At 37.6% G+C, this 15,244-nt stretch overlaps 1 protein-coding gene across 1 annotated transcript; it reads left to right on the forward strand.

The window, feature by feature from the left end:
* Nucleotides 1-3,632: 3,632 nt before the first annotated feature.
* LOC121785856 lies at nt 3,633-7,503 on the forward strand. Its single transcript, XM_042184324.1, has 2 exons — nt 3,633-4,130; nt 5,322-7,503. Exon 2 carries the CDS (start codon nt 6,700-6,702, stop codon nt 7,354-7,356), a length of 657 nt encoding a protein of 218 aa, XP_042040258.1. The 5' UTR covers nt 3,633-4,130; nt 5,322-6,699; the 3' UTR covers nt 7,357-7,503.
* The last annotated feature ends 7,741 nt before the right edge of the window (nt 7,504-15,244 follow it).

A 15,244-nucleotide genomic window follows, 5' to 3' on the forward strand; every position in this document is an offset into this window, starting at 1 on the left:
TATGTGCACTTTATATTTTTGTCCGTCCAACAAAATATGTGCATTCCTTTTATGGAAATTTATTACAATTTATTTCCCATATACATGACAAACACGGATTTTGCATGTTTTTAAGGGATAGATTTGACTCGTTTTAAATGTCAATCATGAAAATTATGTTCTTAAAATGCATATGTTATACATGTTGGTATTTTGACGTGTTTGTTGAGAAATGATTAAAAATGACAGAAAAAGGTGCAAAAAGGCCAAGGTGCAGCAGCCTCAGTTCAAGCTGAGTTTTCCGGCAGTGTAGAAGTCCAATAAGTGATTAATGCATACCATTTTCTTCAGCTTCGAAAGAGCTTCGCGTGGATACCTTGCACATCTCAATCGAAGTTAGGTGGAAAAGGTTATGACTATTCTACGAACATTGCGCAGTTCAGTCAAAGCTGACAGAAATTACACGGAAATTCAAGGAAAGAAGAAATTATTACCCAAATCTCTCCTATTAATTGAAGGATTCGAAAATAATAGTATCTTTTATATTACTTGGAGGACAAATTTTTCTAGCCTATAAATATCCATAACCTAATTCATAATCTTCCTCTCAAAACCTCCAATCCTTCTCCACACATAAATTCTTCCACTCCAAATTTCAAATATAACTATCCATCTTCCATTGGAGCGGAGCTCTATAGATCCAGGCAAGAGAAGACTAAAAATTGAAGATTTAACCTTGGGTTTATGTCTAGTACTTTTATAGTTTTTATTACTTGTCTATGAGTAATTAAACATCCTTTATAGTTTTTTAGGTGAAGACTATTATGAATATGTTTTAATTTATTGAATTAAATTTCCTAGTTCTTCTGATTGTTTTGTTTGTTCTTGTGCTTTTATTGCTCTTTTGTCCGGCCCACTTTAGAACTATGTTCGTTTAACTAGATTTATCGAGTGATAGCTAGTTTTACGTGGTAAAAAGAACGAGTACAACACATAGATTTATCTGCACTCGAGAGAGGGGACCCTTTGTGAGGACTTGAGTCATAGGAACTTAAGGAGTTAGAATCTAATCTATTGGAATGAGACTTTAATAGTTAGATTCTAATCTACTGGATAGGTGCACTCGAGAGAGGGCTTATCCTAAAATCGCGACTTTCCTAATAATCCTAGAGACACATATAGGTAAAGGTTTTGTGAGATTAATCATCACTATGTCGTAGTAGTTGGATCCTAAAACTCTATATTCTTTAGCTTGCTTTGTATTATATTATTTTTATAATTTCTATTATTTGCTTATGTTTAGTTTATAAATCCTAATTCAAAAATCTCGTGTCTCTAGATTGTGTATAATGCTTAGTATATACTCCTCCCGTCCGCCATTAGAAGTCCCTTTTTTTGGCAGCACGAGTTTTAAGAAATGTTAAGAAAAGTGGGTGAAAAAAAGTTAGTGGAATAGGAGTCCCACTTGTATATATTAGTTTTAAATGAAATGTGAGTTGAATGAGTTAGTGGAAGGTAGGACCTTATTACCATTTATATAAAAGTGAACCGGTACTCCTATTCACGGACGGACTAAAATGGAAAAATGAGACTCTTATTCGCGGACGGAAGGATTAATAGACAGTTGCAATCTTATTCTTTGTGTTTGATATCCCGATACTGACCTTTAGATATACTAGATCTACCCTGTAGTGCTAATAAATAGTGCATCAATACATCAACTTATTTAGAACTTTTACCACAATTAAACACTATTATTAATGTGGGTCTCACTATCCACTAACAATATTTAACTACATTTCCCCTCATCTCTCTTACTTTAACAATTGTATCTTATTCACGTGCCATACTAATTGATACGCTCGGATTTTACACTATTCTAAGGCCTTTATTTGGTCCGTTTTGAATGTCAAAGTCGCATTACATGTCCATATTTTGCATATTTTATCTATTTTGGTATTTTGACGTGTTTTGTGAGAAATATGTAAAATAAAGCCCAAAAAGATAGCTAAAAGTCGAAGTTGGAAATTTGGAGCATTCAAGACGTCCAGCGGTCCGTTGTAACCCAGCCAGCGACCGCTGAACAGATAGCGGTCCGCTCCGGAAAAGTTATGCTGAAAAGAAGAACACGCCCATCGACCGCTGGGGTGCGCGCAGCGACTACTCCAGAAGTTCCAGTAGCTACGGGATGATTGCCAGCGACCGTTGAATCCATGTGCAGCTACCGCTGATCAAGAGACAGAAGCTACGGATCACTCGCCAGCGACCGCTGAAGAAAGTGCAGCGGCCCGCTGGGAAAACGCGGCGCACAGATTTGAACTACTTTCTTCCCAGGATTTACCATACTTTGCTGCCTTTTACCTTAATTAAGGAGCACGAAATTATGGCTATATATACCCCCTCAAGCTTCATCATTAAGGATCTTCTTTTTGCTCCATAATTCCAGAGAGAGAAATATTTGAGAGTTCTTCATTGTTCAAGGTTTTGAAGAATGATTCAAGAGAAGATCAAGGCTACAAGGATTCAACCTTTGGGTTTTATTTGCTTTATTCTTTATGTTTTCATTGTTTTCCCAAAGAACTATGTCTTTAGATTATTTCATCATGTGTAACTAAATTCATAGAATTCTAGGGATGTGTTAGTAACGACTTTGGTTATGCAATTCATTTTTATTTACTATCCGTTTTGTTCATACTTCGTTTCTATTCCAAGTATTGGATAATTACTTCACGTTTGAATGCGACATTCTGTGATGATCTATTGACTTGCTACATAATTGGCGAGTTCGAAGACCTTAGTTGACACTACAATTAGCTTCATTTAAAACGGCACTGTTAATTGAGAGTGATGACTTTTCAATGGTCTTAGGAGCTTTAGGGAGTTATGAATTTAGGATTGACGCCCCTAGTGTATGTAATCTACGCTTGTGTCACATGGGCAAAACTTATGTGACTCGTCCTACTGAAGTATGAACTGTGGTAGGGTATTGTAATTGGAATTTGTATAACTATAACTGTGAAAGCACATCCCTGGAATTTCCTTATCTCATATGTTTAATCTCTGTGTTTTATTTGCATTAGTTGTTTAATTCTGTTTTCTATAGTTTTTATTTTCAAAAATCTCAAATCTTTCGGTTTTTCAAATAGTAGAAGAAGCTTAATAGAAAGTAGACAATTTGTGTCTGGTACTGACCTTTAGCTATACTATATATACTTTGTATACTTACAGGTTTATTTAGTGCTAATAAAAAGTACATTATTAATTGCCCATATTTTATGGGACGAATGGAGTAAAAAATCATCACCGAAACTTAATCTATAATGACTCAACCAACTAGCAACACAAAACTAATAAGCACACATTTACTCAATGATATTAAAAATAACACAAACAACCACAAAAGTGGAATTCATAAAAATCTTATCCCAAAATGGGGAGAAAACTCACAAAGGAAGCTTTAAGCTTCATACATGTATCCATATAACATAGACAATATTAATAATACAATCACATAAAGCATAAGATCCAGGCATTTGGGTATGGAAGTAGACAAGATTTGGATTAAGTGGGTCACTATTTATAAGGAGATATTAATAGTGCTTAGAAATATATCATTTATTAACTCTTATCTACACCCCACACATACATATAAACCTTATGTTAGTAACTAAAACTATTGATTAGAATTGATGGCGCATTAATCTCCCCATTCAAGATAAGGACAAAACCTCACCACCTATCTATTAATACAACACTCCACCACAACTTACCTAACTCATCATTCATTCCTCTCTCTCCCAAACATGGATCGACGAAATCAACATTAATCCATCGATTTTGTTAATTAATTAGACAAATCTAACTTGTAAGCTAGAAATGAAGTTTTTGCTCGAATTGGTGGCTTGTTGCGGATCATCGTCGGAGGAGGAGAGGCGGCTGCCGGAGGATGCGCGGTTGTTGGTGGCGCGGCGCGGCGGCCGGGAGTGGCGGCCTTCGCTGTCGTCGATATCGGAGGACGTGCTAACGGCGAGGAGGATTAATAGTAGTAATGTTCAACAGCCGGCGAAGGGGTGGCACCGCAGCCTCAAGAGAAAGGTCGCCGCCATTCCCCAGAGAGATCGCCGCCGGTCTCCCGCTCACGATGATTTCCGGTAATACTGGATCACGTGCCACTTTTAATCCTTGTTGTCGTTAGACGTGGTATGTGATGTGGCATTTCCGCAAATGCGAAAACATTTTTTCAAATGTGCAGAACTAATCTAGAAAGTTTTAAACTACGATTTTTTAGTTGAATTCTTGGATTTATCGAAAAAACTAAGGTTTTAAATTTCTGGTGTGCACGCACAGACTTTATGATTGTTCATGTAGGTCGTATTTTGCAGGAAAATTTAAAAAATTGGGTCGGGCTAGGAAAAATTACACTGATACGAGAATATCTCTCGAATATCTCCGAATCTCTCTTATTTAGTTTAGTATTGATTTAGCATATCCTTTCATATCTTTTGCTTATTATAAATAGGGCTATAGCTATTCTTTTTAATCAATCAAGAAATACATAATATTTTCCTTGGTTCTTTCTTTCGTTCTCTTCTTTATTTGCAAACTATAAACCGGAGCTGATATTAGGGAGAGCCTGAGACGTCCACTGATACGATTCTTGGAGCTGATCTCGGGGCGAGCTCGAGACGTCCATCTTTATTCCTCATCGTCGATCACTCGTCGACGTCGGTATCACGTTAAGGGATAATTCTCTTAACATACACCCTCAAGCAAAGTTTATAGTTTTTTACCACTTTTATAGTTTATGGGAAATAACAGTCTTTTTAGAAAATGTTACTACCTCCGTCCCTGAAAATTTGTCTCATTTTTCCATTTTAGTCTATCCCCCAAAATTTGTCTCATTTCACTTTTTACCATTTTTAGTAGCGGACCTCATATTCTACTAACTCATTCATACTCACATTTTATTGTAAAACTAATATATATAAAAGTAGGACCCACAATCTACTAATTTTTCCAACTCACTTTCTATTTCTTAAAACCCGTGCTGGGTCAAAGTGGGACAAATTTTTTTGGGACGGAGGTAATATTTCCTAAAAAATAAATTCTAATAGGTTATTAATGTACATCCCAATGTATATAAATTGAGGTCAACATTATTTTTTTTAAAAGGCCATTCTCAAGTCAAAATACGGAAAAGAAATACAAAAAAGTTCAATTGTATACATCATGAAAATTGGATCAAGTTTAGTAACAGATGGTTCAATTCATTATTAATAGGACTGGATAAAGTTAAAGATGCAGCATTTTATTAACATTGTGAGTTATATTTGGTGATGCAGGAGGGCCCACATGTCAACCGTAATGCCAACTTTTTCACCTGCGGCCATCATGTTTTGAAGCAGTCGTTTAACATCAACCCAATCTAATTTGCATTTGTATACTCTGATGTGTCTCATAGAATATAATTTATGCCTACCACTTGTTTCAATCTCTGTAAATATGAATACCATAAAACTTTCTACTCCATTTCTTTGTCAATATGTTTTTTCTGGCGTTAGATTTTGGGTTCAGCTATTAAAGTTCTTCTATGGAACTCCCTCGTTCCATATTAAAACTCAGATTTGGTGTGAGCACGGATTTTAAAAAATATAAAGAATAGAGAGCTGGAAAAGTTAGCGGAATATGAAATCCACTTTTTATATTGGAAAAGTTAGTGAAATCTGGGACATACTTACTTGTGAAATGTGACTCTTATTGTGGAACTTGTCGAAATGGCAAAATATGACTCTTATTGTCGGACAGAAGGAATAGTATCATACTGATACGAGATATCTCATATCTCCATATCTGTATTAATTTATCTATCACTTATTTTCCATATCTTTCCATATATGCTTATGATTATTTTCTTGATCACTAAGTTAGGGTGTTAGAGAATTAGTATTATAAATAGGACTCTTTGTTCTCTTTTTATTCAATCAATGAAATAACATATTTTTCCTATCTTTTTCATCTTCTTTGTTTCACAACCCTAGTTCGGAGCTGATCCCGGGGAAAGCCAGAGACGTCCACTTTTATCCCTCCGTCGCCGACCTCTCGTCGTCGCCGGAATCTTGTTAAGGGAGTGCACCCTTAACAATTGGTGCTTTCATTCCATGCTCATCCTCCACAATCGACGCATCTTGACGAAGGAGATCTCCACGATGGAAGTCACCATTTTCACTCTCCATCTATGTATCCAACGGGGACCTTTGGACAGCCGCGATATACAACAGTCGGGTACTCGTACAACCCATGGCAGCCCGTATATCAATCCCCAAGTCCGATTCCCTTGTCCGATGAGCAGCCGCTGTTAGATCATCAATCATCCGATTGGCGATGCCACCTACAGCAACTACCATACCAGCCGGACGGGCACCAACAGCGTCACCCCTACCACGCCCGACAGCCCACTAGCTGGGACCTACCATGGATGCGCCAGACCGCCACATATCAACAACCGCCATCCTATGAGCTAGATACGTACTCTCCACCACCGCCCGAACGTCGTCCTACTTGCTGGGACCCACCTGCCTACTGGGAGACACTGAGATAACGCCCCTTCCATGAGGTCTCGGCATACGATCAGTCGCTCCCCCCAACCATAACTCAGGATGGAATCAGCCCGCGCCGCAGCCACCTCGTTCAGCCACCACAACGCCAAACCCGATTGAAGCGATGCTTGAACAATTATTGGAGGCGTGCAAAAGGATGGAGTCTCGCTTTGATGAAATCGACCGCCGCATCGACAACGATGCAGTTTATGGCAGTTTAGAATCCATGAATGAGTTCATTCCTGATGAAGTTGTTGTCACTTGCCCTATGAATTTCGATATGGTAATGCTTGAGGACAATAAAACCAATGATGGTGGTGACCAGCCCATGGATTCTGGTGATCATCCAATGGAATCTGGAGGAGATGCTCCTCAAGTACCAGTGGAGAAGAAAATGACCGATGCATTGCTTGATGTTGATATTACAATGCTTGAGGTCATGGAAAGGGTAGATGAAGACTCTCTTCTGTTTCATGCGAATGGTTCTCATTTGGGGACCATGTTGCTAGTGTCACGGTGGCTTTCTATGGAGCCAAATGAAGAATATTATTGGACTAAGCAGTCTGGTATATTTGATCTAGGAGGAAATATCTCCCAAAGTTCTGATTGGAAGAAGTCTGAATCATTTATTGGAACGAAAATAATAATTCAGATACGTTGTCACGTGATAGTCGATTATGGGCGTACAAAACAACAATCTTTTGCAGTTGATCCAGGAGGGGAGGTCTCGCCAAAGCTTGTGTTCACGATGCTCTTCATTGTGTCGTGGTTTCCACCTTGAGGACAAGGTGGATTTCAACCGTAGAGAAGTTGATACGAGATATCTCCATATCTCTATTAATTTGTCTATCAATTATTTTTCATATCTTTCCATATATGCTTATGATTATTTTCTTGATCACTAAGTTAGGGTATTAGAGAATTAGTATTATAAATAGGACTCATTGTTCTCTTTTTATTCAATCAATGAAATAACATATTTTTCCTATCTTTTTCGTCTTCTTTGTTTCGCAACCCTAGTTCGGAGCTGATCCCGGGGAAAGCCCGAGACGTCCACTTTTATCCCTCCGTCGTCGACCTCTCGTCGTCGCCGGAATCTTGTTAAGGGAGTGCACCCTTAACACATACTTTCTTATCAAATACCATGCTGAAAATAATTGTCTACTTTGGTTCCGGTATGAGTTTTAAAAATTGTAATGGAAAGTGGGTTAAAAAAGTTAATGGAATATGAATTTCGCTTTTATATTATAACGAAAAGTGAGTAGAATGAGTTAGTAAAATTTAAGATCTACTTATTGTTTATGAAAAAAAAATGAAAATGGATAAATAATAAGTGAAATTGGACAATGGGGATGATGAGAGTATTATTTTAAATATTCCTTTCCCACATAACCTATCACAATGCATATTCATAATAAATATTCCGTTAATAAACTATTCAACATTAGATATGAGGTGAGGATTGAGCCAAGTAATAAAAAAGAAAAGCAAAAACAGAGGAAAAGCGTTTGATTTTTTTTTCGAGTGTAACTTGTGCAGATTGGGCTTATTATTGGATTATGGGCTGAAGAGGTTTGGGTTATCAGTTCATGATATTTCCATTCAGATGTGCATGGATCTATCTATTTTAACATTTTGGATTTAGCTAACTCTTGAAAATATTATAACTAGATAAATTCTTATATAAATTAAAATTGAATGACTCATTTTCATAAAACGTCATGTTATGATGGTCGCCAAGTCTGATCCTTTCAGTTTCTTATGTGTTGGAGGTGAAGCTAAATGAATGAAAGAATGGTGTTGTTTGGAACTAACCATTGCAACGGTTGAAGTAACAATGGCTTGATCAAGCAACAGCATGGCTTGATCAAGCAACGACAACTGACCTAGCGGTTGAAGGTAGTGATTGACCAAGCGTTGCATCAGTTCGGAACGGTCGCAAGACGCGCAGCAGTTATGCGCGACACTCTATATAAAGGAATGACCGAGTAACAACAAAATCATCGAGATCTGAATAGCGAGATCGAGACTGTTCATTATTACAAGAGATACACTATCTTTGTTAGATTCACATCGTTATCGGCTGTGATTGTCGAGGGAAAAACGTTTGTATGTGAGTTTGAGTGTTCTTGATCGTGTCGATCAAGTATTGATTCTTGTAATCACTTTCTGAGTGTTTGAATAAAATTCTGGGATCATCTTCTCTGTGGATGTAGGTCATTCGACTGAACCACGTAAATATTTGCGTATTGTGCATTCCATTTCTGTTATCTTCGGATCTTATATATATTGAAGTTAATTTCACAAATTGGCGTCTTCTGTGGGAAGCGCATCCGAAGAAGTCTACTGACTGCGATGTCGACAGCAAAATTTGAAATGGAAAAGTTCAATGGAAAGAACGATTTTGGGTTGTGGAAACTCAAAATGAAGGCAATGATGATGCAGAACGGGCTCTGGGAAATCTTGAATGGCGACAATGATCCCGTAGCTCAAGAAGGAGATGAAAAGACTGCGGCAAGGAATCAAGAACTCCAAGATAAAGCATATAGCACACTCATTCTCAGTTTGAATGATCGGGTGCTAAGAGAAGTATCGAAGGAGGAAACGGCTGCCGGGGTTTGGGCCAAACTTGAATCAATCTACATGACCAAGTCACTAGCAAATACGCTCCATTTGAAGCAGAAATTATTCACATTCAAGATTTCGGAAACCAGAAGCATTCTTGAACAGTTAGAAGATTTCGGCAAAATGTGTTGACGACTTGGAGGCGATCGAGGAGGAGTTGAAAGATGAGGATAAAGCCTTGATGCTCCTCAATTCTCTGCCCGGATGCTATGAGCAATTTCAAAGATGCAATTCTCCTGGGAAGGAACTCCAGTCTACCCCTTGATCAAGCTGCTGAAAGCCTGAGTATAAAAGTTGTTTCAAGAAGGGCTGGAAAGAAAAAAGAAGCAGCAATCTTGGAAGTACAAGCAGAGTGAAGGAAAGGAGACTGGGTCTTGTCACTACTGCAAGAAACCAGGACTCATCAAAAAGGACGACTATGCATGGAAGCGAAAGCAAGCAGATGTTCAGAAGCCAGTTAATCAAGTAGAAGTGGTTGAGGATTTTGAAAATGGCCAGATTATGAATATAACAGAAAGATCCATGATAGATTGCTGGATCATGGATTCTGGTTGCATTTTTCATATGACATCCAACAAAAGTTGGTTCACAAAGATTGATGTTGCGGAAGGATCAGTAATCCTGGAAAATGACCATACTTGTAAAGTAAAGGGATTGGGATCAGTCAGGCTGAGGATGTTCGATGGGTCAGTTAAAGTTCTAACTGAGGTAAGATACATCCCCTCGGTCAAAAGGAATTTGATCTCGCTAGGATTGCTGGACAAGAAAGGCTTCCATCCAGAGTCGGAGATGGCAAGATGGAGGTGTTCAAAGACCACGCCATTTTCATGAAGGTCGAAAGAATCAATAATATCTACTATCTCAAGGTGGAGGAGCTCACAGAACGAAACCAGAAATGTCAAGAAGACTCAGAGAAAAATCCAAGAGAACTCGGAATCTGCCAACAAAGTATAGTGACTACGAAATGCTACACTATGCCCTGGCTGTGGTAGAAGAAATTGAATATCATGAGCCAACAAGCTACAAAGAAGCGGTAAGGACTCATGAGAAGGACAAATGGCTGAAAGCCATGCAGGAAGAGATAGACTCCTTGTACAAGAACAAAACCTGGATACTGGTTCTGAAGCCAAAGAATCAGAAATGTGTAGGATGCAAGTGGATATTCAAGAAGAAGATTGAAGCGTTTCAGAACGACAACATCAGGTTCAAGGCAAGATTGGTGGCTAAGGGTTTCACTTAGAAGGAAGGAGTTGATTACAACGAAGTTTTCAGTCCAGTAGTGAAACATAGCTCAATCAGGATTCTGTTAGCCATTGTCGTTCAAAAGGATTGGGAGCTTCATCAACTTCATGTGAAGACTGCTTTTCTACATGGGAACCTTGAAGAAAAGATCTTCATGGAACAACCAGAGGGTTTCATCAAGCCGGGAGATCAAGATAAAGTTTATCTGCTCAAGAAAAGCCTTTACGGTTTGAAGCAGAGCTCACGACAATGGTATCTCATTTTCAATAAATATATTCAGAAGATTGGTTTTGAGATGTCTGAATATGATAATTGTGTATTCATCAAGAAGGAGAATGGGGTTGCAGTGGCATACTTACTCCTTTATGTTGATGACATGTTGGTTTCTGCAGCTACTATGAAAGAAGTGCAGAAAATCAAGGATCAATTGAAAATAGAGTTTGAGATGAAAGACCTGGGGTGTGCAAGGAGGATATTGGGCATGGACATAGTACGGAGCAGAGGAGCGGGATGGCTATGGCTTAGTCAGAGGGACTACATCAATAAGACCCTCAAGAAGTTTCAGATGGAGTCATCGAAGCCGGTAAACATTCCTCTGGCTCAGCAGTTCAAGTTGAGTCAAAGCCAAAGTCCAGATACCGAGGAGGCAAGAAGGCATATGGACAAGATCCCATACGCAAGTATAGTGAGAAGCATCATGTATACCATGATTTGTACCAGGCCTGATCTGAGCCACGCCATAAGTGTTGCCAGTAGATTCATGGCAAATCCAGGAATGGAGCATTGGCAGGCGCTCAAGTGGATTCTCAGATATATGAGAGGAACCACAAACCTCGGAATCATGTTTGAAAAGCATGAAGAAAAAGAGAAGTATCCGCTCAAGGGATTTTGAGATTCAGACTATGCAGTAAGCATAGACACGAGGAAGTCACAAACCGGATATGTGTTTTGTCTGTTCGGAAGCGTGGTCAGTTGGAAATCTTCACTGCAGTCAGTAGTGGCTTTATCTACTACGGAGGCAGAATATATAGCCTTAACCGAAGCAGTGAAAGAGAGTTTTTGGCTGAAAGGAATTCTTTCTGATTTTGGTATTGAGCAAATATCCGTAGAAGTAAACTGCGATAGCTCAAGTGCCATCTGCTTGACCAAACATCAGACCTTTCATGAGATGAGTAAACATGTTGATGTCAGACTCCATTTCATAAGGGATGAGGTCAACAAGGGAACAGTAAGAGTGGCCAAGGTTTCGGCTGAGGATAACACCGCAGACGTGTTGATGAAGACGCTGCCCAACTCCAAAGTTAGAAAATGTATGGAGTTGATCAGTCTGGTCCAGAGGAAATGAAGAGTGGATCGAGAAGATGATTCAGGATTATTCATATAGCTCCAAGGTGGAGATTTGTTGGAGGTGAAGCTAAATGAATGGAAGAATGATGTTGTTTGAAACTAACCATTGCAACGGTTGAAGTAACAATGGCTTGATCAAGCAACGACAACTGACCTAGCGGTTGAAGGTAGCGATTGACCAAGCGTTGCATCAGTTCGGAATGGTCGCAAGACGCGCAGCAGTTATGCGCGACACTCTATATAAAGGAATGACCAAGTAATAACAAAATCATCGAGATCTGAATAACGAGATTGAGACTGTTCATTATGACAAGAGATACACTATCTTTGTGAGATCACATCGTTATCGGCTGTGATTGTCGAGGGAAAAACGTTTGTATGTGAGTTTGAGTGTTCTTGATCATGTCGATCAAGTGTTGACTCTTGTAATCACTTTCTGAGTGTTTGAATAAAATTCTGGGATCATCTTCTCTGTGGATGTAGGTCATTCGACTGAACCACGTAAATATTTGCGTATTGTGCATTCCATTTCTGTTATCTTCGAATCTTATATATATTGAAGTTAATTTCACATTATGGTGGTCGATTGGGTGACTTGGATCTGATCCTTTCGTTTTCTCTCCTACCCTCAAAAATGAGTTTTTTAACAATATATATATATATATATAGGGTCTTGTTAGGTTGAGATTTTTTAGCTTAATTGAGAATTGAGATGCATTTTCAGCCACTCATTTTGAAATGTCAACTACAAGTAGATTATATCAACTAAGGGTATTATCGTCATTTCATTTCAATAGCCAGAATATCAAATGTCAACAACTCGTATTAAAATGTCAACAACTAAAAAAATATTTTTTTATTTTTTTAAAATTTTTTTAAAAAATTTTTTAATTTTTTTTAATTTTTTTTAATTTTCACGCGATGTCAACTACGATGTGTAGCCTGCACATCAAATGTCAATAGCCCTGCACATCAAATGTCAATAGCCTGCACATCAAATGTCAACAGCTTATAGTTGACATTATATGTGTATAGGTGATATGAATCATATATGTAGTTGACATTATATATGTGCAGTTGACATGAATTGTATATGTAGTTGACATTATATGTGTGTAGTTGACATGAATTGTATATGTAGTTGACAAAAAAATAAAAATAATAAAAAAATAAAAAATCGAAAAAAAAATTTAATTTTTTTTTAAAAAAATAAAAAAATATTTATTAAATAAAATGTATGATGAAATTACCATTCTGCCCTTTCACAATTAATTAATGTAAAAATATTTTCCATGTGGTAAATTCTGGACCACTCATTTAATAAAAATGAGTGGCTAATAATGCATCTCAATTCTCAATTAGGCTAAAAAATCTCAATTGATCACAACCATATATATATATATATATATATATATATATATATATATGGTAGTGATCTATGGCAAACACCCCTTAACCAAATAACTAGAGAACAAATCACAACCACAAGATCAACAAAATCAAGGGCTAGGGTTAATTTTCTAATTTAAGGAGAAATTAGTTCCCTCTATCACAAATTTACTTCACAATAACAATGTGGGGTATAATGGTCATTGCACAAAAAAATTAGATTATGTAAATTTTTACTTCATTTGAAGGTTAACTTCACGGACATGAAGCGAGTGGATCTGATCAAGGAGATCGCGGCGGAGTTCGAGCTGATCGCGAACCGGCTGTCGGAGACGGAGGTGGCGACAGTGGCGTCGGTGGTGGAGCTGGAGCCGCAGCATCTGGCGGAGATCGCGAAGCGCGCGCAGAAGCTGACCGGGCCGAAGAATGTGAAGCTGAAGACGGTGATCGACAAGTCGCTGCTCGCCGGAATCATCATCCGGTATGGGAATTCCGGGTCGAAATTGAGTTTAATTACTCTTAGGTTGCTGAATGTTGTATGTGAATTCAAGAATTATTGAAGAATTCGGAGCTCTGTTCATCAAAGCTAGAATTTGCCCGAGCAAAGGCGGCGATCGGTTTCAGCTATAAATACGGTGAATTGAGCTACGTAAATTCTTGTAATAATAGTAATTGAAGTTCATCCTCTTCTAATTCGGCTAAATTTTCATTCTTAATTATTTATTTGATCAGAGAGAAATTTGTAAATGCTGATGCTAGAAGGTGTTTGATCAATTGACTAGCTGGATTTTAAGCAGATGATAAGAGTGAAGTAAAATCAGAATAAGAGTGATGTGTTTTGTGAACAAGAGTGAAGTAAAATCAGAATAAGAGTGATGTGTTTTGTAAACAAGAGTGAAGTAAAATCATGCCTAAGAGTGATGTATTTTGTAAACAAGAGTGAAGTAAAATAATGCCTAAGAGTGAAGTAAAATCATGCCAAGAGTGATGTATTTTGTAAACAAGAGTGAAGTAAAATCATGCCTAAGAGTGATGTGTTTTGTAAACAAGAGTGAAGTAAAATCATGTCTAAGAGTGATGTATTTTGTAAACAAGAGTGAAGTAAAATCATGCCTAAGAGTGAAGTAAAATCATGCCAAGAGTGATGTGTTTTGTAAACAAGAGTAAAGTAAAATCATGCCTAAGAGTGATGTGTTTTGTAAACAAGAGTGAAGTAAAATCATGCCAAGAGTGATTTGTTTTGTAAACAAGAGTGAAGTAAAATCATGCCAAGAGTGATGTGTTTTGTAAACAAGAGTGAAGTAAAATCATGCCTAAGAGTGATGTGTTTTGTAAACGAGAGTGAAGTAAAATAATGCTTTTGTGGGGCAGAAAAATTAATTTAAAAAATTAAAAATGAGTAAACGACAACAGCTTTTCATCAAAACGGCATCTTCGCCAATTCCTCCACATCATTTCTGAGTACACTTCACTCTTGTTCAGAAAACACTTCACTCTTGTTCACAAAACACATCACTCTTATTCTGATTTTACTTCACTCTTGTTCACAAAACACATCACTCTTATTCTGATTTTACTTCACTCTTGTTTAGAAAACGCTTCACTCTTGTTCACAAAACACATCACTCTTATTCTGATTTTACTTCACTCTTGTTCACAAAACACATCACTCTTATTCTGATTTTACTTCACTCTTGTTCACAAAACACTTCACTCTTGTTCAGAAAACACTTCACTCTTGTTCACAAAACACATCACTCTTATTCTGATTTTACTTCACTCTTGTTCACAAAACACATCACTCTTATTCTGATCTTACTTCACTCTTGTTCAGAAAACACATCACTCTTATTCACAAAACACATCACTCTTATTCTGATTTTACTTCACTCTTGTTCACAAAACACATCACTCTTATTCTGATTTTACTTCACTCTTGTTCACAAAACACTTCACTCTTGCTCACAAAACACATCACTCTTATTCTGATTTTACTTCACTATTGTTCACAAAACACTTCATTCTTGTTCAGAAAAACACTTCACTCTTGTTCACAAAACACATCA

The sequence above is a fragment of the Salvia splendens genome, chromosome 22, assembly GCF_004379255.2.
Source record: "Salvia splendens isolate huo1 chromosome 22, SspV2, whole genome shotgun sequence".
NCBI lineage: Eukaryota > Viridiplantae > Streptophyta > Magnoliopsida > Lamiales > Lamiaceae > Salvia > Salvia splendens.

What these genes read in the sequence shown, in the direction of transcription:
- LOC121785856 (XM_042184324.1), top strand. Translation starts at nt 6,700, where the DNA reads ATGCTTGAACAATTATTGGAGGCGTGCAAAAGGATGGAGTCTCGCTTT.